Genomic DNA, 20,846 nt, shown 5'->3' on the forward strand with positions numbered 1-20,846 from the left:
TCTCGTCCACAGGGTACGACAACCTCCTGAACCGTGCGCTTGAAAACGTACTGCTGCAGGTCCATCGAATCCTCTGTTCGCATCTCGATCTTGGCTATCTTGAGATTCTGGACCACTTGCTGCACACTCTTAATGTCGCCTCCTGGTGTCGCAGTCAGGGCCATGATCCGAATATCGCGGTTCAAGGGATCCAGCAACCGGATGACCTCAGAGTAAGCATACCGACCTGTCGCTCGATGCGCCTCATCGATCACCAAACAGACAATCGACTCTGCGGGGCAAATTCCAGACTTGATATCGTTCTGCACCACCTGCGGCGTACAGAAGATGACACGCTTACTGAGCCACATTTCCTTGCGCAGTTCCGAGTTCTGCTGTCCTGTCATTTCGGCTGTGTCCTCCTGAGGGATGCCGCAAATATGAAAGCACGCCTCGATCTGCTGGTTGACTAGTGGTCGGGTGGGTGCCATGAATATGATCTTGGACTCTGGGAACCATCGAAAGTAGTTAAGCATGACTACTGCTGCAATAAACGTCTTTCCAAGACCAGTTGGAAGCGAAACCAAAGTGTTGGTGAAGAGTGCACGACGAATGATGTTGTATTGGTAATCACGCTTCGGATAATTAATCGGGTATTGCCACGTCAAGGTCGCCTTCTTGTCGATGGTATGGTGAGTGGGAGGCTGAGCTGGTTGTCCAACTTTTTCCTGGCTCCTAAAGATGTCTGTTGCAAAGTCGTTCAATGGGTCGGATCGAGGAATAATGTTGGAGCCTTGGTGCGTTGAAGTCAAAGCTGGGGTTTGCTGCGCTATACTAGACGTCCCATTCGACGAGGCACTGTTTGAAAAATACGGAGACATATGGCTGTTACTCCCAGCTCTCTCAAAATCGCTGCCATTCAGGTTATTTGTGCTACCGTTGCTTCGCGCCAAGTTAGCCTTGGTGTTCTTGAGGGTGGCAGTAGAGGGCGCCCGCTGTAGCGTCTTGTTGTTGTTGATACTGGGCAGATTTTGATTTTTTGTACCACCAAAAATAGGGAACAACTTCATAGGTGCTGGTGCTGATGTCGGCGCTGGAGCTGGTATATGTGGTTGCTGCGGCTGCTGGACATCATGGCGTGGAGTTCGAGCTGCGGGCGAAAAGAATCCTTGCCGTGTTGGAGCTGGAGCTGGAGCTGGAGGTATTGACTCGTTCAAGAGGTCGTTGTCGTCCAGCATTAGCTCTGCGTCGTCAAAGTCGCCGAAATCGTCAAATTCGTCTCGTGCTGCATCCGAGTTTTTATTGTAATTGCCATGGCCGAGGTCGATCATGTTAGAATGAGACCCGCTGGCGCCGTTGCTAGCCTTGTGATTCCGCTCGTTGTTCGTTGACATGGGTCCTGTGGTGGTTTGTGTGCTATCCAGTATTGCGCCATCGTCCAAGTCCAGTTGCAGCGAGTCAAAGTCGCCAAAGTCAAAGTCGTTGTCAGCAGGTAGCGGCATCACGGCCGCGCTCTGTGGATTCTCGCGTGATGGATGAGGTGTGGGATGGAAGACGAATAGATGGGACGGAGGAGACAAGTTATTGCTAAAACACAAGGGTCACGCATCACACAAAATTGGTGGCAAAACATCGATGCGCAGTGGATCTGGCACACATTTCGCGCTTCATAGACTACTTGAAAACCAAAAAAAAAAAAAAAAAAAAAAAACATCTCGTATGCGCGTGCTCCTTGAAGCCACTTCATTGCTGTTCAATCCTGGAACACACTGAGCATGGCGCATAGCATCTCCCACGCAGCAGATAAAAAGTATCCTCGTTTAAACAATCCTTTATTGAGATGTGAAAAAGTAATACGTTCCTGGACTAAAGGTCCTTGGTCATCTCGTAAATCAGATCTGCAGGCTATTCAATAAAAAGTTAGCCATCAAAGAAAAAAAAAACGATTATTAAACATGCCACAGCGATACACCAGAAAGCAATTGCATCGCCATTGAGGAAGGCCACTACAAAAAAGTAACTCACTCGACAGATTTTTGCCTTTTGCGCAGCCCAATTGACGACGATGGGTCTCTGCATCAAGGCAGGGTTTTCCGCAACAACCTTTTGCGCCTCAGCAATGCTCGATACCTTGGGCGCGTCCTTTCTCAGGAATTCCTGGCAGATCTTGGCAGTCTCCTCATCGCTCTCACCTTCACGGGCGCCGAGAAAGATCAGGATCTGCTTCACCTGCTCGGGCTGGAGAGGGTTGTACTTGAACTCGACCTTCTCGAGCTGGAACCCCTTGCGCTCAGCTTCGGCCTCGAGAAGAGGCGTGGCGCTGACGCAGGTTCCGCAAAGGGGATTGTGGTAGAGGGTCAGCGATGCAGCAGTGGTCGACATTGTCAAGAATCTGTTGATGAGGCGAAACGACAAAAAGGTAGGACGCGTGAGAAAAAAAATGCTACGAGTGCCATTGTCGCTTCAGTGCTTTCATTTGTCGAACACAAAGAGTCTGCGACCTTCTTGTAGGCAGGTTGACGATCTGACGAACCTGTGTAAGACGAATGGAATGAAGAATCGTGGTGGTGGTGTTTGGTTAAAAGTGGTGAAGACAGGTAGCGAAGAAAAGAAAAAAAAGGCCAATTCATTTACCAGCGCGACAAAGATGTTTAATTGAGCACAGAGGATTCCAGGCACACACCAGATAGAACGATAATCCTAGATTATGCTACCAGTCAGGAAACTCACCGAAGGAACCATCCTTTGTGACCTCCAGCACCTCCATGAACCGGAACTTTTGTCGGATCAGGACTTTTGCTTCCTCCTCAGCCAGCTTGCTCCGGCTATCGAGTCTGAGCGACAGCTTTTCGAGGAATGGCCGTTCTTGATTCAAATCCTCCTGTAGCCGCAAGTCGCTCTCAGAACCCAGGTCCGTCAACGCGCCAAATAGCTCGCCGCTCCTCCTCTGAGCTCCTTGCTCTTCCTGCGGCGATGGCTGCAACGACGCTGGCTCCAGGTCTTTTCCCAAGCCATCGAACAACATCAGGTCCATCAGAGCGTAATTCATTGAGAGCTCGACAAGCTTTGGCAACGACTTAATCAGTTTGGTGACCGTCTTCATCCCTTCAGCGGTGCAGGCCCTTTCGTCGAGGTGCAGTGTTGTCAGGGTCCTTGTCCAAGCAAAGCTGTCGATCAATGACTCGGGAATAGGTTCATATTCTGGCACGAGTGCAGTTGGTGCCGTCATGACGGATCCTTCAGCTTGGGTCGCTTGGATCGTTTGGATCGTTTGGATCGCTTGCTGATCATCCTGCTGTGTCTCCTCCCGCTGTCCGACCGGAGCAAGCACCTCATATTCGAATACCTCTGTGGGCTCCATAAAAATACAGTCAGCTGTACACCTCAACTCTGTCAACTCTCGGCAACAGCTACTGGTCAAGAAACCTTTCAGATTGATGTCCTGACTGTCCCACAAATCGAGCCGTAACTGTCTAAAGGAAACGCCGTATTCTCCGAACAAAGTACTCAGTCGGATGAGACCATCCGCCGTAGTATAAAAAGCGACCAGATCCAAGCTTCTGAGCTGATGACCTATGCGAATACCCCTCTTGTCGTCAACATGGGCTGGTCGATCGCCCAGAACCCAGCGCAGTGCTTCAAAGTCGTCTAGGTTTCCCCCTATAGCCCTGAGATGAATCAAGTCCGGAAACAGCAATGTTGTATTCTTCGCATTCATCGCCTTAAGATCGTCCAATGCAGCGCCTCGAATCTGGTCATTGGCCGTATCCTGCTCCATGAAGCCATCCGAATGTAATGAAATGGGAGCATACCTAAAGTCCCGTATATTCGGAAACAAGGACAGTAGCAGCTGCTGAAAATCGCTACTGATGTCTGCGTTGTATATTTCAAGCGTGTGCACGCTGGGATACAACTTCCTACTCCCTTGCTCCCTCCATTCCTTCAAAATTTGATCCAGTACCTCGTAGTCTTCTTCTCTATCAACGTGCAGTATATCAATTTCCAAGGATAACGCCTTCAACCGCGGCCATGCGTCCAGTGAGCGTATAAAGGCTTTGAATCCCAAAGTCCGACTACTCTCGATAGTTACTGACGTCAAGCCAGGAGTGTGAGCCGCAATTGCCGCCAGAAAGTGATCCAACTTCTCCAAAGCAAAGTCATGGACGTCGAATGTAATGGACCTCACCCAGGGCAGAGACTCGTAAAATGCAAGCCAAGTAAGATCGACTTGCGAGAGCTTGTAGTCGCTATTACCGCTGTTGCCGTTGTTGTCAATTGCACTGGCTCGGCTCTCGGACGACGCCCGTGGGGATGCTAAACCAAGTTTTTCGAGACTCTTGAGAAACGAGGTCGACAGTTTGTAGGATGTTATGAGGTTTCTGCTGCTGGGGGTTTGGACAAGTAGTTGGACATCCTGATTATCCGAGAATTCATTGGTTTTGAGTGCCAAGGAGACCAAAGGGAGACAGGCGTCGTTGAAGAACTTGGAGACTAGCCGGAGCCTGTGGATCTGCGAGGACCACAAGAATTGAAAAACATTGGCGGCCAGTTCGGGGATGGCAATGACTCGATGGACGATCGCGACCGGTGCTTCCATGGGATGAATGAGGTTCGAGAGCCCCAACTGTTTCAAGAGCAATTGGGTTTGTTTTTCCAGCACCCCATCCTCATCTTTGGTTAGCAGGCAAGACTACAGCATGAAAGGAAAGGCCGCATGTGGCATACATGTGGCATACATGTGCGAGGTTTATCCATATGCAGCAGCGGGATAGTGGTCCATGGCGCTGTGCAACCCAGTCCTCGACCAACTCCCCTGGACTTTATTCTGGTGGCACCATTAGCATCTGAAATATATGTAAATGCTGTAGAAGTTTGTAAGGAGCCATGGGGTGGCATTGAAAGGCATGCTCTGCCATGTATCGAGTGTCATATGCTAGCAGTACAGCAGAATTTATCCTTCACCATCTCTCTTTCCTCATCGTCCTCCTCTTCCTCATCACTTCTTCCTCATCCCTTCTTCCTCATTCTCAAAACACGCCGGAAAAAAAAAGAAAAAAAGAAGCATGTCATTTGTATCTGTCGAGGAAAATTCATCCCCTCCTACGGTTCTTATCGTCGGGGCAGGAATTGGAGGCCTGACACTCGCGGTGCTTCTCCAGCGTGCTGGTATCCACTATGAGGTTCTCGAACGTGCTGCAGAGATTCGTCCCCTGGGCTCCGCCCTAGCCCTTGGCGCCAATGTACTCCATGTCTTTGAACAGCTCGGGCTCGCGGATGCTATTCTGAAGAAAAGTAAACCCGTTCACACTCGGCGGTCGTACACAGAGAAGCGCGAGCTCAAATACAGCATGGACTATTCGCGTGCAGCAATCCTGTAACGATTTTTTATGGTTTTTTTTTACGCTCGAGAGTAACGGAATGGACGTTTAATAGACCAATGAAGGTTTAGACATGGTTTAACACCCTTCTTGTCCCAAATGTCCTGTTAGATCCGGATATCCTGCCGTGATCATCGACCGGCCCACGTTATACTCGATTCTGCTGGAACAGATTCCCTCGGCCAAAGTTCATATGCGCAAAAAGGTCCTTTACATTTATCAGGACAGCGACGGCTACGAGCACAACGATATCGACACTCATCCTTTTACAAAAGAATCCCTTCAGGGGCATGGGGTGATGGTTCAATGCTCCGATAACTCGCGATATTATGGCGATATTCTCGTCGGTGCTGATGGAGCGTACTCGGGTGTCCGCCAATCCCTCTACAAGCACCTTGGGAAAATCGATAAGCTGCCCGAGTCGGACAAGGATGAGTTACCATTCAACAGCATGTGTCTCGTGGGTCAAACAAGGCCACTGGACGTGACAAAGTTCCCATACCTACAGGGCGAGGCCAGTAGCTTTCAGAGCATCGTTGGCGAGAACAAACCGTACACTGTAAGAGCCATCCATAAAAGCCTGCGATGACCATGCATATATATATATATATATATACAAGCGTTCATGTCCTCACTTCGCGTCCCACCTTGTTGATAGTGGTCAGCATTCTCGACGCGTGCAAACACAATTTGTTGGATTGTGACCCATCATATGGACAAGGAGGCGCGTCGCTCTTGCAACCGGTTCCAGAATTCAGAATGGGGGCCAGAGAAGGCCGAGTCGATGTGCGCGGTAGTAAAGGACTTTCCTATTGCCTGTGGGGGCGATGCTGGATATCTCGTGGCCAATGAAAAAGCAGGGCTGACAATTGGGGACCTCATCAATGAAACCCCCAGGGATTGCATTTCCAAGGTTACTCGTGAAGAAAAGTTCTTCGAGACCTGGTGCTATAAGCGAGTAGTCCTCATCGGCGATGGTAAGTTCTTGGTTCGCGAGTCTCGCTACTATTTTTGCCATTCCTTAGTCTCTGACATCTATCGCTTTCGGCTGCTCCCTTACGTCTCGTGCTATCGCCTGGTTCAGCCTGCCACAAACTCTACCCATCCGCTGGTCTAGGAGCTGTGAGCGCCATTCAAGACGCAACGATTCTCGCCAACGTCCTGCATGATCTGCTTTACCCAATCACCTACCCGGCTTCGCCACCTTTGACATCAGCAACGCTAACGGCAGCCCAGCGCTCATCCGACGCTATATCAATGGCATTCCAACTCTACAGAGACGAGCGTTTTCCGCTCGCCAAGTCGGCGTTCGAGACATCTCATCGAATGGGTGCATTGATTGGCAAGTCCTGGATCAACGACGTGATCCGTGCCTTGACACCGTATACACCGACATGGTTGTGGGAGAAGCAAATGATGAAAATGTTCGGGTATAGACCACAGGCGTCATTTTTGCCCAAGGTGCAGGATAATGGAGAGATCCCGCCTCTGAGTCAGCCAAGTTTGGAGAGGGCGGAAGAGAACAAGCGAAGGGTGAAGGCGAGAATGGAACGTGAAGCAGCCATTTCTGCGTGAACTCAGTTAAAAAATCAACAATAAAAGAAACACAAACACACATGGAGAACACCTGGAGGTTTTTTTTTCTTTCTGTGTTTGTTCATCTTACTGCTTCTCTATCTAACTTGCCATTGGTTCCATCATTTAGACAAATAATACAAGAAAAACCGTTCAATCGACTTTGTTGAGTGTCGAGAGATATAGGAGTGTTTATTACGAGTTAATATTTTGAAGAAATAGGACGAATGCGTATATGTGTATGCAAATAGATGCGTTATGTAAATGAAAAATGTACAAGCTAGGGACTACAACATTCTTCAAGCCCAAAGCGCGATCACCGCCATCGAGAGCGCCCCCAACCACACCGCGACCAAGTAACTAGCCTTGCTGGCCTTGGTCTCGGCACGGAACCTCTCCGAATACAAAATATCACCTCCCAAGAGCGTGACATAGGCCGTGTACAACAACACACCGCATGCGATCGAGTTGAAGACACCCATCGTTATCAAATTCTCGACGCTGCCGGCTCTGTAGGTCGATCGCACACCCATACCAATCGCTACACCGAGTGGTGTCACCAACGCAAAGGCCAGGACCAACAACACTGGGACGTACTTCTTGCGGAACGACAGATCAGCGATACGGGATCCCAGTGCGATACCCTCGAAAAACTGGTGGAAGCAGATCGCGATGGTCATGGCCAGGAACTCGGACCCGGCAAGGACACCGAGCGCGATTCCGATAAAGACAGAGTGGAGGGCGATACCGATCTCGAGCATGTAGGTCGATACCTTGGTCGAGACACCAGGACCGCATTGGAGAAGCGTCAAACCATGAGCATGGTTGCAGTCATCGATGCCCTGACCGGCGGGTCCAACAGCAGCAGCAGTTTTAGGCGAGGCAGAGTCGGAATCACTGTCCACCGAGTGTTTGGTCTCTTTCACTTTTTGGCTATGCGAGTTCCAATGGTCGTGGGACTCGAGATCACCACCAGCAGCAGCAGCAGCAGCAGTTGCCCTGTTCTCAGCTTCGACATTAAAGACAAGAGATGATGCCAAGAATTCGATCACGAGCATGGTCAGACCGGAGACCATCATAATCAGAGGTGCGTAACCTGGGTAATCCTCCGTCCATGCGGTAGAGAGACAAGGGTGGGTCAGGGCGAAAAGAGCTTCGGGCATGATGTGAACGAACGCGACGGAGAGGACGACACCGGCACCAAAGTACTTGCCAACCTGGACTGCGAAGCGGGTCCGGGGGTTGTCATGGATCATCATGGGCAGAGCGCATCCCAGCCCGGCAATGACCGTGAGGACGATGAGGGCGACGATGTGATGCCAGACAATATATTCGCCGTGGTCATGGCTGTGTGTTTCACAGGTGCTGTGGTGATGCCAGTCAGGGACGAAAGAGGTTATCAGCATCAGTATACCTGGTGGCAAAAAAAAAAAAAGGTTGCGTCGTCAAGTGAACTTACCGAGCAGGTCCGTGAGAGTGTCCTTCGGCGTGGTCCTGGTCGAGGTTCTCGTCGAGGTCGTGGTCATGGTCATGGTCGTGAGCCGGAGCCGTGGGGGTAGGGCTAGTAATAGGCGCAGCAGAGGTAGGGTGGTCGTGGTCGTGGTCGTGGTCATCGTCAGCCCTCTTCTTCAGAGCCAGTGTCTCCGAGTTGAGGCCGGTGTTAGATGGCTGTACGGAGCCGTGGACGACGAGGACAGCGGAGGCTGAAGAGGTGGTAGGAGCATGAGAGGCGAGCACAAGCACGGCTGCGAGGACCGCAAACTTGCAAGAGAGCGACAATTTCATGCTGGAATGGAGAAGGGATGTGTGCAGGAAGGAGGGTTGTGTGCACTAATGAATAAAAAAAGAATTGATCGATGGTATCTCGGAGGAAGTAGAGAAGAGTAGAGAGAGAGTTTGCAATCAGATTAGATAAACATGACGGAGGAAGGTGTTTACCGAGGATTCAACAAAAAAAAGGGGGGTACCTGTGCGGCTCCTTTTATAGGCGATCCAGAGACTTGCCCGAAATAAACACCTTCCTGGGTACACGGAGATTCTCTAGAATATGTGGATGAAGATGAGATCCAATTCGTGACCCACAAGGTACACGCAATACTCGAGTACCTTTCCAGTTGCAAGGCGTTCAACCAGCCAGTCGTCCCAGCACTACAACACTTCCGGCCCTGCGCAGGGTACCTCATTAGTGGCGCTTCTTTTTCATTTTTGAGTTCCGGACACAGCTGAAGTTTGTGTTTCCTCCTCAATTGAAAGTAAGCGCAGCGCCGTTGTAACTTGCGAGTATTCTATCTGCTGGATGGCGCCATACAACAAATTACTACCATTGCGCCGCTTTTTCGTTTTATTTTTTATTTATTTGGCAAGAACAACTGGGTTGATTTGCAGAGGCATCCTACAATAAGGACGCGTCGTGCGCGAAAAGCCCACGATCCGGCTACTGATCTGGTCAAAAACCAGTGCCTAGCCTCCTCGCCTTCCACTTGAGCACTGGCCGTCATGGGAATATAGCTGCACGATGGCGAATACAAGTTGCTTCTCGGAATGCTTTACGCCCACTCTGTATAGCTCAGGCAACTAGCATGTATTGAGAGTCCTTGTCGGCGTATGAAACGCATACTTGTCTCTCTCTCGCTAGCGGGCAGTGTTGCAATTGCGAGCAACAGGGCTGTCTAGCCAAGATTATATGTTGTTGAGCGATAATTTTCAGTCATCTCTGGATCAACCCCACTTTAAAGTCCGACACTTAGAAGAACATAGACCTAGGGCTAGAGATATGCATGAAACCACAAGGAGCAATTCTCGAAGGGGGTTTGCTTTGTTCTTGTTTTTGGTTTTGTTGTTTTTGCCTCTCAAGCTCGAGAAGTATCCATTGGTATTGACCGAGGACCCGCATGAACTTCAGCTTCTGAAGCACTACAGACAAGAGCAGCTCGGATTCGAACTCGGTATCCGAATGGCTGTATTACCTCTGCATGTGGGTTTGCAGTATTGCTATGGCAGCCCATTCAAGTTTTAGGGAGGAGAACAGGAAAAATTCATACGCCTCAACGAGCGCATTTTTACTATGTCACCCAGTTCGCAATAACTCATTTTACCAATCAAAGACTTCCCTACGCCAAGATTCTCGATCGGAGAGTCCCCTATCTCCCAGTCGATCCATTGGCGTGGAGCAGTGCTGCAGTGAAGTGCCTTATGTGAATGAATGAATGCATTGATCAACGAGCCTCAAGTACGCGACAGAGTAAGTGCACGCCAGGAGAGATATGTATCCCAGGCTAGGTATCTTTGGAATGGCGTGGTTCTATTCATATCATACACATGAAGAGATCACGGATTATTACCTGACTCTCATGGGCGACTATCCGGAGCTGGTGGTCTTTGTGCCTTCGATTGGCAAGACCGCCGAAGGACGCGACATCTTTGCCGTCAGGATCACTGCAAAGGACTCCGATGGCTCTGTGACAGAGAAGCCCCAGGTCTGGGTACAAGGCCTGCAAGACACACATGGGATGCACCTTTTTGCCTGTTTGCCAAACCCATGGCGGTAGTTGTTATTAAGAAATGATTAATATTATTATTAAATTAGAGGGACGCTGATACACCCACTCATGGTGCCACTACATCAACGAGGGCCACGTTGACTGCGTTTTATGGAAGGTCGACTTCCGGAAGACGATTACGGCGATAAATTTAAGGTGCATGATACCACCTCGCGCTATCTTTCCCAGCCAAAGAGAAGACGCCCCGCTGCCATGTCCTGGAAGAGCTGTAACGCAAGCAAAAGTGCCGCACCTTCCCTTTTCCCTTTGTCTCCGCTGAGGAAAACGAGGGTGCATGCGTCAGCATGATACCCATTAGTAAGGTGCATGCCGTCCTCGTGGGAAGAAGGGCGGGGAGTACAGGGCAAGGAGCACGTGCGAATCACCCGCACAGACTCGCTGCAAGCGTGTGAAGGTTGGTTTTGTACGATGTAACCCGCATTTTCTATTTTATGGTGATGGGAACAAGAGTCACGCGGAGAGCCCTGGTTATCTGCGTATCAAAAACCGGCTGCTGCCACGATCACGCTCCTCATTCCTCCTCACCTCATCCCTTCCAGACCTCTCCTCATTCAACGGTAACGGCAACACTCGTCTGCGGCCGAAAGACGAAGCACTTGGAGGCATCCGAGTGTTTATTGTGTCTAGTGTGTGTCTATTGCGTCTAACCATATTCTTCCTGCTTGACACCTGCTTAGCTCGACCAACGGAACACAACAAGACATGTACGAGGATTCAATACCACACTACCCCACTCACTACCACCACAGTGCACACAGTCATGATCAGCCACAGCGACAGCAGCAGGAACAGGATCCGGACCAGGAGCTCCAAAGGCTGCACCAGCACCAACTCCTGATCCAGCTTCGCCTGGAGGTTAATTCTCTCCGCACTCAAATCCAACAACTTGAACTGCTGAAGCAGCAGTTAATCCACCAGCGACAATTCATGCAGCCCGCCGAGTATGAGCAACTGATGGATCAATTCTCCAGAACCACAGCCTCCCTGTTGAGGGTCGGTCATCCAAGTCACTTTGGCGACAGCGCCACCTGCCAGGGACGGACAATAGAACGCGGGATCAGCGGCGCCACTAGTTTCGGAGGATCGGACGGCTTTGGGGACTCTGGAGGAGGAGGATATACTGGTATGCACATGATGGCGAGACTGCAGGATAGACTGAGAAGCATGACGCTTCAACAACAACATCAACAGCACCAAGAATACACACATAAGCAGCTACACCAGTCCTCTTCTACATCCTCATCAGCAAACCAGAGTGGGGCGAATAGTCCTAAGAGAGATCCTGTCAGGATGGAACAGATCAGCCTAGAGGCCGAACTGAGGGATCTTGAGCGACGCATGCGGTCAATACAGTTGCTTCGATAAATAAAAAATGAAGCATAAAATAGTCATTTCAAACAATCCAGATGATTTAAAAGGAGGGAGGGGAAAGGAGGAAGAGGAGAGTACCATGGCTTGCAACCTGTCCGCGGTGTACTCTGCACAGTCTTTGCTCTTCGGAGCAAGACTGACCGATGGCAAGCCGACTTTTTCTTATTCCTATTCCTATTCCTATTCTTTTTCATTTTCTTTGTTTCTCGATCTTCGTCGTCTCACTTTCTTCAATTGCTTGAGCGACTGGGAGAGGGGGCAAAACTGCTTGAAAACTTCTTACATTTCATATTTTCACTCTTAAATGTAATACAGCTTCAGCAATTGGCAATTGGCCCTTAGTGAGTGAGGCCCAATCTCAATGGCCTTACTTAACCTGAAGTGCTCGTCAGAGACACTGATAAGTCGAATGCTCAGCCAGAAAAAATAAAATTCTACAGTTCACTTGCATGTGTCATTTTCGTCATCAAAAAATATTTGCAAGCGACGCTGACATGTATTATGGACTAGACTATGTAGATTACTTTTTGTACGCACGTTTAAATCGTGAGAAAATAAAAGAGCAGTAGTAGGAGAGAGGGAGGGAGGGAGGGAGGGAGGCATTATCCTAAACTATGAAAAAAAAAAGGGTGGCCAAGTCATCCTTTAGGCCCACTTGCCGACAATAGCCATGGCCATTGCACCCAACCAAAGTGCAGTAAAATGGATGACCTGGTGACGGAAGCTGGCCTCCCTGAACGCACGATTCGCATTCATCTCGGTCGACATGAGCTGGACCATGGCGGTGTACAGCAAGATACCCGCAGAGCATGAATCGAACACGCCCTGGACAATCAGTGCCGTGACCGACTCTCCGTCGTAGGTTGTCCTGATACCGATGCCGATGGCAATACCCACAGGCGTGCTGACTGCAAACCAGGCCGACAGCAACCAGGGACTCATGGAGCGACGCGAGAAGTTGAGAGAGGCAATACGACCGCCCAGAGCGACACCCTCAAAGAACTGGTGGAACAACAACGCGATGAGCAGTGATACGAACTCAGCGCCGACGGTCGTGCCGAGCGAGATACCGATGATAACCGAGTGCAATGCGATACCGAATTCGAGAATGTAGGTTCCAATCTCACGGGACCGGTTCTCTTGTTTCACTTCGAGCTGCTGCTCCTCCTCACTACCAATGAGGGTGACGTTGGTCGAGTCCGCGTGTGTGTGCTGCTGGTGCTGGTCCAAGTGCTGGTCTTGGTTGTTCTTGTTGACCAGTAGGATCTCTCCGCCATGGACATGTCCCACATGCACACAGGGGTCGGCAGCATCTGGTCGGCTAAGGTGGGCATCAACAGCATAGCCGCGGTTGCCCGCTTCGAGACTGTCGGTGTCGGACACTTTCTTCTCGTCCCCGTCGAGGTCTTGCAAGCGGTCTACAGCATGAACGCGGCCAGACTGCTGTCCACGCTTCTGCTTCAGCTCCTTGGCACGGTTAAAGAACCGCTGCGTGGCTGAGAACTCGAGCAAGTGGAGGAGCATTGCTGAGAGCATACCAATCAAACCTGCCCAGCCAGTGTAGCCACCCTCTTGGAAGACTTCAGGCAGACTGGGGTCAGAAAGGTTACTAAAGGCCGAGGGTAGCATGTGGATGAAGGCTGTAGCCAAGATGACGCCGGAACCGAACGTGCGCGCTGTCTGGATCACGGAGTGGATGCGAGACGTGGTCCGGGCATTGAAGTTTGTGTAGGCAAAAAGGATTGGGAGCAGCACTAGAGAAAACACGAGCAGAAGATAGAATACGTTAAAGTGAGAGTATATTGGGCTACTGTAGCATCCATCCTGAGGGCTAGGAGCGCCGCGAACTATGTTTACTTACCACCCAATGTACTAGCAGCCATGTTGGCAAAAAGACCTCCGATATGCAAGGACAGGTTGTAGTCCTCAGCAATGTCAGGCGTGGTGGGATCTGCGTTGGACATTTTCGATTATCTTTTGTTGTTGAATGAAACTAAAAGAGACTGTGGAGGTGCAGGGGTATGCAATGGTGGGAGGGCCTGGGAGAGTCTAGAAAATACGCACACACCAAGGGGAGACGCGAACAGGCAGCAATAAAGACGTGCACGGGGGACGGGACCGAAGCTAGAGAAAGGAGAAATGGAAGGACTTTGATTCCGATGCGGACAAGACAGTCTGGAAACCCGCATAGACGGCGCTCCTTTTTATAAGCAGCTGCGTGCTAGGACGCTCTCTGTGCACCCCTACCGGCCAGAGAGAGTACCCTACAGGGCACTGGTGGGGTACTCCTTCTCAGCCCAAAGTGCTGAAGCGTCAAAACGACGGCAGAATGTCCAAAGACTAAAACCTTTTTTTTTTTTAATCTACAATAAGCCATGCAATTACGCCCATGTTTATCCATCTTGGGATACATGTACATCTCCCAAAGCGCCTTTTTGGAAAAAAAAAAAGAAGAAAACACGAGCCGGCTACACTGGCTACACTGGTCGGCTTACAATATGATCGCCTATACCGCATCGCAGTGTACCAGAATGAGATCGTTTTTCGTAACGGAATAGATCCCCGCCTTGACAGATGGGACACAATGCTCCTCGGAAAATGTGCGCCTAGATTTTTATTCATTTTTTTTTTTTTTCCGAGGGTCTTGCAAGGATCTAGACCTTGTAAAAAGATGAAGATGTGATTCGTTCCTTCCGTGCCAGAGGCGAAGGCGGACGAAACTATGGACCGAGTATTATAGATGAATAGGCTAGATTTTTTTTACATCTTCGAGGGAGGTTGTCTCTTTTATTGTTTAAGCTGTGTTTAGAATAGTTCGGGTTTAATATGTCATCGTATAACCAAAGCGCATCCCCTTTATTCAACGGCTTGGATTACTAAAGCGGGTTTTGAGCAGCGTACAGTGCCAAGGTTCTAATAGCGCGCAACGCACTTATACCAGCACCTTGAAGAAAATGTGACTGTTTCAAAAACTGGCTCGGCTTGAATACAACGTTCTCCTGGCCCTTCGCGTCCAGAGGTGACATGGCCAGTCCAAAGCTGTATATCTCCTTGCCTGTAGCCGACTTTGCCTTCGAGAACCATTGACTTGCCGACCCCGGAGTTCCGGCTACCATCTTGATGCTGTATGCTCGGTAAAAAGGGTCTGATTCCGTGCCGAAAGCGTCAACCATCAGCTTGCGCACAGTCTCGTATTCCTCAGCCTTGTCCTTCGGGAATGGGTCGGCACCGCCGGAGCAGCTGACGCCGTGGATATCAAGAGCTGCGATGATGTTCTTTTGCTGGAGAAAATACGCCTGCAGCGCCTGCACCTCCGGCTCCGAGGCTGCGTGTGGGCCTGGGAACGTTTCGTAACTCTGGAAATCAACTGAAGCATCAGTCCCAGCGGTCTCATCCCAGTTTCTATAGACGAGGACAACATAACCAACAAACAAATACATGAAAACCCCTCCCCCCCCAGATGAAAATTGGACACTGGTCAGCAACTCTGCTTGCATGCGGACCAATTTAGAGCGATCTCTATATCCCCGCGAACGCACGACACAGACGATGGCGCCACGTACCTGTTGAGATCCACACCCCACGACCCGTGGTTGCCGGCTTGACGGCGGTTCTTTCGCCAGAAACGGTTCGTAGTCCAGGTATGATGGTAGCCGTCCACGTTGACGATAGACACGATCACAAATTCGATCTCGTCGAGGGCTCTGGTGATGTTCGTGTCCCGGCCATACATTTTCAGCAGATTGTGCGATATAACTTGGACTACAAGAGCACAGAAGGCAGAAAGAATAAGAAGAGAAGAGGGCAAGAGGGACATGCAGATGACGGCGTTAGACGACTGGCGCTTAGCAGTAGCCGGACACTCGGACGCCCTAGGGCGACATAGGACACCAAACCCTTACCGATGGTACCGCTATCCCACTCTCGCGCGTGCTGGCTATAGATATGGAAACGATGCTAGCGTGTCAGCAAGGGACCAAAAACAGCAAAAGCAGAAGCAAAAAAAAGCAGCACTCGCAAACAGACAAAAAAAGGCGCATCCCATGTGTGTCTTACAGGCCTTGTATCCAGACCTGGGGCTTCTCTCTCACAGAGCCATCGGGGTCCTTTGCAGTGATCCTGACGGCAAAGATGTCGCGTCCTTCGGCGGTCTTGCCAATCGAAGGCACAAAGGACATCAGCTCCGGATAATCGTCCATGAGAGTCAGGTAATAATCCTTGATCTCTTCATGCGTATGATACACACTCCACCAGCGTTTTACATCGACCCTAGATGGCTTAAGATGCTTCACGCCCTGGGCTCGGGAACCCTCCAGTCCAAACTTGGCGTTCCATTGGTCAATGCATTGATTTATAAGAGCCAGCAGCTTGTCGCTGTCCGGATGCTCTTCCACATTCCAATGGTAACAGCTAGAAAGCTCTCTTTCCATGTCTTGGTTCCATTTCTTTGGATCGGCAGGTCTGAATTCCATCGATGGTTCCGTCCGCTGCCGCCGCAAGTTCCTGATGTTCTCAAAGTACAATTCACACTCTGGATAGTGCACTGTTCCGGGATACGATTCGTATTCGTTGACAGCTTCGGCCACCTCGTCGGCAGTCTTCTGAAGGTTCGGGTCCACCACGAACCAGTCCGCAGGACCTCCACCCACATCACCCTTGTCGTCGACGGATTTCTCGGACCCGACCTCGTTCTTTACATCAAAGCTATATTGAAAATCCGAGTGGCGGTGTTCTCCCCCTAGGTGGGGGTTTCTCATCTTGAACTCGACGATTCCCTTGCGCGCCATGGCTTCCTGGAAGAGCTGGAATTGTGAGGCATCCAAGTGTGCGAGAACACGCCCATCTAGGTGCCGAGTCCAGACATCCAGCTGCAAGAGAAAGGACTCGACTAGATCACGCCCGACTTGCTTGTAGTGCTCTAGGAGCTGGAGTTCATGCGGGTCCTCAGCTAAGACAATGTCGTGGTGCTCCTGAGGATTGAAGAGGACCAGTGAATGGTTCTCTAGCTCGGGAGGGTACTGGACTACGAAGTTCCGGGAGAGCATCAGACCACATAAATATTAGTTGCAGATCTTCACCAAGCGCCTGTTTTTTTAAAAAAAATAAAAATATTTACTCTTAATGATCGTAGAAAAATTACTGAGGCCCCACTATCCAGCCTTAACAGGATCCCATCCCTTGAAGATGGATTTACGGAGCGTAGGGCGCAGACAGATGTCTGGGGTCATGGTTTTGTTGGTTGGCAACCCAATGGTTGTTGTTGCCAGTAACAGCGCTGCCAGCGAGAGGGAAATAAGCGAGTTCTTCATGCGCCTTCAGGAATTTCGGAGAGGAAAGTGATGCTGAGGGATGAGAGAGCAGAGTGAAGGGCAAGGGGGGGGAAGGGGGGGGGGGGGGGAGGGAGCGGAATAAAAATTTGGGTTGGTTGGTTAAAAACGTCTTTTTTTTTTTTCTTTTTTTTCCCCATGAAAGCAAGTGCTCATATGGGACATGAGGTAATTATGCATTGGCTGTAACTGCGGAGCAGGCTTGAAGGCGCCAAGGTCTGGTGCGTAGCTGGATCAGGGGGAATCTTCCCTGTAGACAACGCGTTTTGAACTCAAGCTTAACCTACGACACCACGTGGGCAATTTGCCCTGTCATTAAGGGACATGGTAGCGAGGCTGGAAGAGATGGACAACTACGGACCTTCGGTTATAATCGCTAGCAATGCTTTTTTTCCCCCCTTCACGCACAGCTATCCTTGACTATCAACCGCTTCACTGAACAACGTGGAGAGCAGCAACGGCGCATTTTATTCAGTCCCCAACCTGTTCACGAAAAAAAAAAATTCGTGTTCACACTGTCCGTGTGGCATATAGCCTATTTTACACGCTTGCTTCTGTCTAGACTGAGTCCAGATAGTAACTTAAACCACCGAGCAACAAGTAAGTCCTCGGTCGCTGTGATCAAAGATCGCTCTCTCGTTCTCAGCCCTAATGAATTTGAGCTGACCCAACTCCAGCTTCTTCAGTGCCCTCCACGGCCCAAGGAAGCGTAGAAAGTCCCCAATTAGTTCGCCGCCCTCATTCTCCCTCTCAGCGACGACATCGGTCTCCTCAAACAGCTCAAAGCTGTGCCACCGTACGTTCAACAGATTATCAACGCCGTCAATGAACCTCGGGTTCCAATTTTGTTTCGGCATCTTCCACGCGCACGTCCCATCTTGGCGAGCGAATGCATCCGCAGGAACATCCGGATACATTCTCTCGTCCTCTTCCTCCGCTTCTGACTCGGAAGAGATCAGGTACAGTCCAGCCTTCAGTACCAAAATCTCCAGTTCTGCATTTCGTATTGCGTCTGTAGGTCGACCCTTTAGTTCTCGTCGTTGTCGTCCGTCGATGTTCGTTTGGACACCACTAATGTCGTCTCCGCTCTTCTCACTGCTCGAGCTGTCGTCACCGTCGAAGATGTTGCTGTCGGTCTTCCGTTTCATCATATCCTCCATAATCGTACTCACGTCCGCCTCCCAATTCATGTCCCAGAACTCAAATTTTCGAAGGCGATGACACACCCTCAGTAACCGCCTAATCTCTTGTCCTTGATGGGCCTCGGCAATTGGAAGCCGATGGCCATGATTGCGTATCAGGATTCTGATCTTAAGCACCTCCAAGCTCTCTCGGTGCATCTCAATCGCTTTCCGTGCGTTGTCGTCGAGCACCCAGAGCTGAATGTTGAGCTCACGAAGGCTTCCTTGATATCCGGTTTTGGAATGATTGAACGCGCTGCTACATGCGCGGAGCAGCGCCAATACTTTGGGGTTGTTGCTGACTCGATTTGTTAAAACGAGCTGTGGGAGTGGGTGCGAGAACAGGTGGAGAATTTTGAGCTGCGGACGCGACCATTGCGGACGCTTCCTGCCTTCTTGTTCGCGCTTGATCTTCTCCTTCTTTGTCTCCACCTCCAGCGTCCCCTGCATGATGTGGATGAGGTCCTTGATGGCGTTGATATCCTTGAAGATCAGCTCCAAGTGCTCCAATGCGGGACAGTGTCCGACGATGTGCTCGAGACTGGGCTCCATCAAATTGTTGTCGCAGAGATCTAGGTACTTCACGTTCTCCAAGGTCAAGTCCCCGAGATCGTTCGTTCCCGAGAGATCCCCCAGCGTCAGACTCTGAAGACTGCCTTGTGCAAACGGACGCAGGAGCTGTAGGAGATCAGAGCCGCTTAACTTTATTCGGTGCAACGAAAGCTCTTGTAGTGTCGTCCGGACATGAGCCAGGGGTTCTATGGTACGCGGATTAACCGGAGCCTGGGCGCCTTCCTCCTTCTCGTTTGCAGATGGGTCGTTTGTTTGCTGAGGCGGTGCTGGTTTCCCTGGCATCTCTTCGAAAGGACGGATATTATACAGCTTGAGGCGCTGCAAGTCCTTGTTTGCGCCGATCAACTGGAGCGCGAATGCTGGGCTGAAAGATGCAGTCATGATGAGGAATTGGAGCTGGGTATAGATCGGTGCTTGAAGTTTGCTGTAGTGGGCTACGAAAGGGTCGGTGTAGAACCACCGGAAATGATGGCTGTACATGGTCAGGACCTTCATGGGAACCTTATCCATCGCTTGTGCGTCGTGCACTCGCCATAGGAAGGGCAGCAGGATCTTGCGCCAGAACTTGGAGACACGGCAGCAGCGAAGGAGTGTCTGCGGGGTGTACTTAAAATCCGCGGATTGGCGCTGGAAGACTGGGATGCATTCGCCGACCGCGAATAGAATCTCGGGGTGGTCTAGTGGGTTGATTCGTGGCATGGTGGGATTGTGTTGAGCGTGTAGAGAATGGCAAGTGGGAAGCGGAAATTTTATATCATACCGTTGGCAAAATACGGTCGCCGCAGTCGATTTTATGTCACACATGAAAAAAAAAAAAAAAAAAAAAAAAGATTGACGTGCTGGCATTGCATAACATGTCTCGTTTCATGCAGGCGAAGAAGGAGGAAGGAAGATCAAGAGGAAAATGGAGCTGCCCCTGCTGAGAAAGGATAGAGGTTGTAGCGACCTTATCGCTCCAAGGCAACAGCAACCCAAGCCATGGCAGAGACCGCGAGCAAGCCCTCTCATGGCACGACGACAGCAGAGCGTGTGGGAGCAACTGCTCCTCATGGAGCAAGGATCAGCTCCTCGCACGGACGCCGCAGCAGGACAGTATGACTCAGTAGACATTGGCACAGATAGCGAACTGCTCAAGATAGGCGGCGCCAATGGATCTGACACACTCGGGGGCGAAGCAGTCTGAGCACGGGCTGTTGGGCCAATGTTCCCTTGAGTGCTTCCGGGCAATGGGTTTGTGGAGCAGCCAAGATACTCATTAAAGGAGCCAAGCAGGGACTTGTGGAGAAGAAGGGGCCAGCATCGACCTGTTCTGTTAACCGTCGTTTTCCATCCTCCCCCTTTTTTTCTTTCTTCCACACTGGTCTCTATTAACGTCAGGAAGCGCCTCTGTGGACGCACACTGCCTTACCAAGACGAATAAAGGATAGCCTCTGCCCAATGCTCACTTGTGTATAGCGAACACAGCACAGCATGCAAGACAAGTGTAGCTCGTATAATCATCGATGTCCTCAAAGTCAAAACCAGCCTGATCAGGATCGTTCCCAAGGACGCTCGCACACAAAGCCGCAAAAGTGTTGAATGGCAGCGTCTTGAAACTGCACCAAAAGGATTGTGTGTTGTTCGTCATCGTAGTTGTTTCGGACGTGCACCTTTGCCATACAGTGAATGCCGTGCTTCGTCGCATCCATGCAAAGAGCGGTCAGGATGGCTAGGATGGAACACGCTGTTTTTTTTTTTCTTGTTTTTTCACCTGCTTTGTTGAGCTATCCCATAGTTGAATTTGCATTAATGGAGCAGTCGAATTGCCCATGATGTGCGACCTGTACCAATCATTATTTATGATCTCTTAAGGCCGACCTCAAGCGACAGAGCATGGGTTTTTTTTACTCCTTGCGAGAACTG

The 20,846-nt window shown here is 50.4% G+C and overlaps 9 protein-coding genes across 9 annotated transcripts; 2 read left to right on the forward strand and 7 right to left on the reverse strand.

Annotated features, from left to right (window-relative positions):
* Positions 1-50: 50 nt before the first annotated feature.
* BC939DRAFT_378707 (P-loop containing nucleoside triphosphate hydrolase protein) lies at positions 51-674 on the reverse strand (the record flags this gene model as incomplete). The annotated part of the gene is made up of 1 exon (XM_051551720.1): positions 51-674. A coding segment is annotated over one exon (624 nt), but the record flags the coding sequence as incomplete, so codon positions are not given.
* A 1,119-nt stretch (positions 675-1,793) lies between these two features.
* Positions 1,794-2,574, reverse strand: BC939DRAFT_468524 (uncharacterized protein). The gene is made up of 3 exons (XM_051557912.1): positions 2,513-2,574; positions 2,005-2,371; positions 1,794-1,884 (listed from the first exon to the last, which is right to left on the reverse strand). The coding sequence occupies exons 2-3, from the start codon at positions 2,359-2,361 to the stop codon at positions 1,846-1,848; spliced, it is 396 nt and encodes a 131-aa protein (XP_051406653.1). The 5' UTR covers positions 2,362-2,371; positions 2,513-2,574; the 3' UTR covers positions 1,794-1,845.
* Positions 2,475-4,809, reverse strand: BC939DRAFT_35967 (uncharacterized protein). Its single transcript, XM_051551672.1, has 2 exons — positions 2,614-4,809; positions 2,475-2,512 (listed from the first exon to the last, which is right to left on the reverse strand). Exon 1 carries the CDS (start codon positions 4,574-4,576, stop codon positions 2,690-2,692), a length of 1,887 nt encoding a protein of 628 aa, XP_051406654.1. The 5' UTR covers positions 4,577-4,809; the 3' UTR covers positions 2,475-2,512; positions 2,614-2,689.
* A 148-nt stretch (positions 4,810-4,957) lies between these two features.
* Positions 4,958-6,979, forward strand: BC939DRAFT_533416 (uncharacterized protein). The gene is made up of 4 exons (XM_051561697.1): positions 4,958-5,353; positions 5,469-5,916; positions 6,016-6,334; positions 6,442-6,979. Exons 1-4 carry the CDS (start codon positions 5,043-5,045, stop codon positions 6,930-6,932), a joined length of 1,569 nt encoding a protein of 522 aa, XP_051406655.1. The 5' UTR covers positions 4,958-5,042; the 3' UTR covers positions 6,933-6,979.
* Positions 6,980-7,122: 143 nt separating this feature from the next.
* Positions 7,123-8,872, reverse strand: BC939DRAFT_497276 (ZIP zinc transporter-domain-containing protein). Its single transcript, XM_051559717.1, has 2 exons — positions 8,392-8,872; positions 7,123-8,297 (listed from the first exon to the last, which is right to left on the reverse strand). Exons 1-2 carry the CDS (start codon positions 8,715-8,717, stop codon positions 7,232-7,234), a joined length of 1,392 nt encoding a protein of 463 aa, XP_051406656.1. The 5' UTR covers positions 8,718-8,872; the 3' UTR covers positions 7,123-7,231.
* A 2,092-nt stretch (positions 8,873-10,964) lies between these two features.
* Positions 10,965-12,015, forward strand: BC939DRAFT_468530 (uncharacterized protein). Its single transcript, XM_051557913.1, has one exon. The coding sequence runs from the start codon at positions 11,195-11,197 to the stop codon at positions 11,855-11,857; it is 663 nt and encodes a 220-aa protein (XP_051406657.1). The 5' UTR covers positions 10,965-11,194; the 3' UTR covers positions 11,858-12,015.
* A 391-nt stretch (positions 12,016-12,406) lies between these two features.
* BC939DRAFT_488247 (Zinc/iron permease) lies at positions 12,407-14,026 on the reverse strand. The gene is made up of 2 exons (XM_051559372.1): positions 13,725-14,026; positions 12,407-13,617 (listed from the first exon to the last, which is right to left on the reverse strand). The coding sequence occupies exons 1-2, from the start codon at positions 13,825-13,827 to the stop codon at positions 12,509-12,511; spliced, it is 1,212 nt and encodes a 403-aa protein (XP_051406658.1). The 5' UTR covers positions 13,828-14,026; the 3' UTR covers positions 12,407-12,508.
* A 603-nt stretch (positions 14,027-14,629) lies between these two features.
* BC939DRAFT_510702 (uncharacterized protein) lies at positions 14,630-17,091 on the reverse strand (the record flags this gene model as incomplete). Its single annotated transcript, XM_051561093.1, has 5 exons — positions 14,630-15,265; positions 15,427-15,625; positions 15,766-15,800; positions 15,920-16,886; positions 17,058-17,091. 5 exons carry the CDS (start codon positions 17,089-17,091, stop codon positions 14,740-14,742), a joined length of 1,761 nt encoding a protein of 586 aa, XP_051406659.1. The 3' UTR covers positions 14,630-14,739.
* Positions 17,092-17,617: 526 nt separating this feature from the next.
* BC939DRAFT_468534 (uncharacterized protein) lies at positions 17,618-19,679 on the reverse strand. The gene has a single exon (XM_051557914.1). The coding sequence runs from the start codon at positions 19,641-19,643 to the stop codon at positions 17,772-17,774; it is 1,872 nt and encodes a 623-aa protein (XP_051406660.1). The 5' UTR covers positions 19,644-19,679; the 3' UTR covers positions 17,618-17,771.
* Between the last annotated feature and the right edge of the window lie 1,167 nt (positions 19,680-20,846).

Source organism: Gamsiella multidivaricata (genome assembly GCF_025024155.1).
Source record: "Gamsiella multidivaricata strain RSA 2152 chromosome Unknown BC939scaffold_119, whole genome shotgun sequence".
In the NCBI taxonomy this organism is placed as follows: Eukaryota; Fungi; Mortierellomycota; class Mortierellomycetes; order Mortierellales; family Mortierellaceae; genus Gamsiella; species Gamsiella multidivaricata.

Bases quoted from the DNA above. Each gene is read 5' to 3' on its own strand.
- BC939DRAFT_468524 (XM_051557912.1), bottom strand. From the start codon at position 2,361: ATGTCGACCACTGCTGCATCGCTGACCCTCTACCACAATCCCCTTTGC. The intron at 1,885-2,004 runs GTGAGTTACTTT...TTTATTGAATAG, and splicing joins AAAAGGCAAAAATCTGTCGA to CCTGCAGATCTGATTTACGA.
- BC939DRAFT_35967 (XM_051551672.1), bottom strand. From the start codon at position 4,576: ATGGAAGCACCGGTCGCGATCGTCCATCGAGTCATTGCCATCCCCGAA.
- BC939DRAFT_533416 (XM_051561697.1), top strand. From the start codon at position 5,043: ATGTCATTTGTATCTGTCGAGGAAAATTCATCCCCTCCTACGGTTCTT. The intron at 5,354-5,468 runs GTAACGATTTTT...ATGTCCTGTTAG, and splicing joins TATTCGCGTGCAGCAATCCT to ATCCGGATATCCTGCCGTGA. The intron at 6,335-6,441 runs GTAAGTTCTTGG...CGCCTGGTTCAG, and splicing joins AGTAGTCCTCATCGGCGATG to CCTGCCACAAACTCTACCCA.
- BC939DRAFT_497276 (XM_051559717.1), bottom strand. From the start codon at position 8,717: ATGAAATTGTCGCTCTCTTGCAAGTTTGCGGTCCTCGCAGCCGTGCTT. The intron at 8,298-8,391 runs GTAAGTTCACTT...GCATCACCACAG, and splicing joins CACTCTCACGGACCTGCTCG to CACCTGTGAAACACACAGCC.
- BC939DRAFT_468530 (XM_051557913.1), top strand. From the start codon at position 11,195: ATGTACGAGGATTCAATACCACACTACCCCACTCACTACCACCACAGT.
- BC939DRAFT_488247 (XM_051559372.1), bottom strand. From the start codon at position 13,827: ATGTCCAACGCAGATCCCACCACGCCTGACATTGCTGAGGACTACAAC. The intron at 13,618-13,724 runs GTAAGTAAACAT...TGTTTTCTCTAG, and splicing joins GGCTGCTAGTACATTGGGTG to TGCTGCTCCCAATCCTTTTT.
- BC939DRAFT_468534 (XM_051557914.1), bottom strand. From the start codon at position 19,643: ATGCCACGAATCAACCCACTAGACCACCCCGAGATTCTATTCGCGGTC.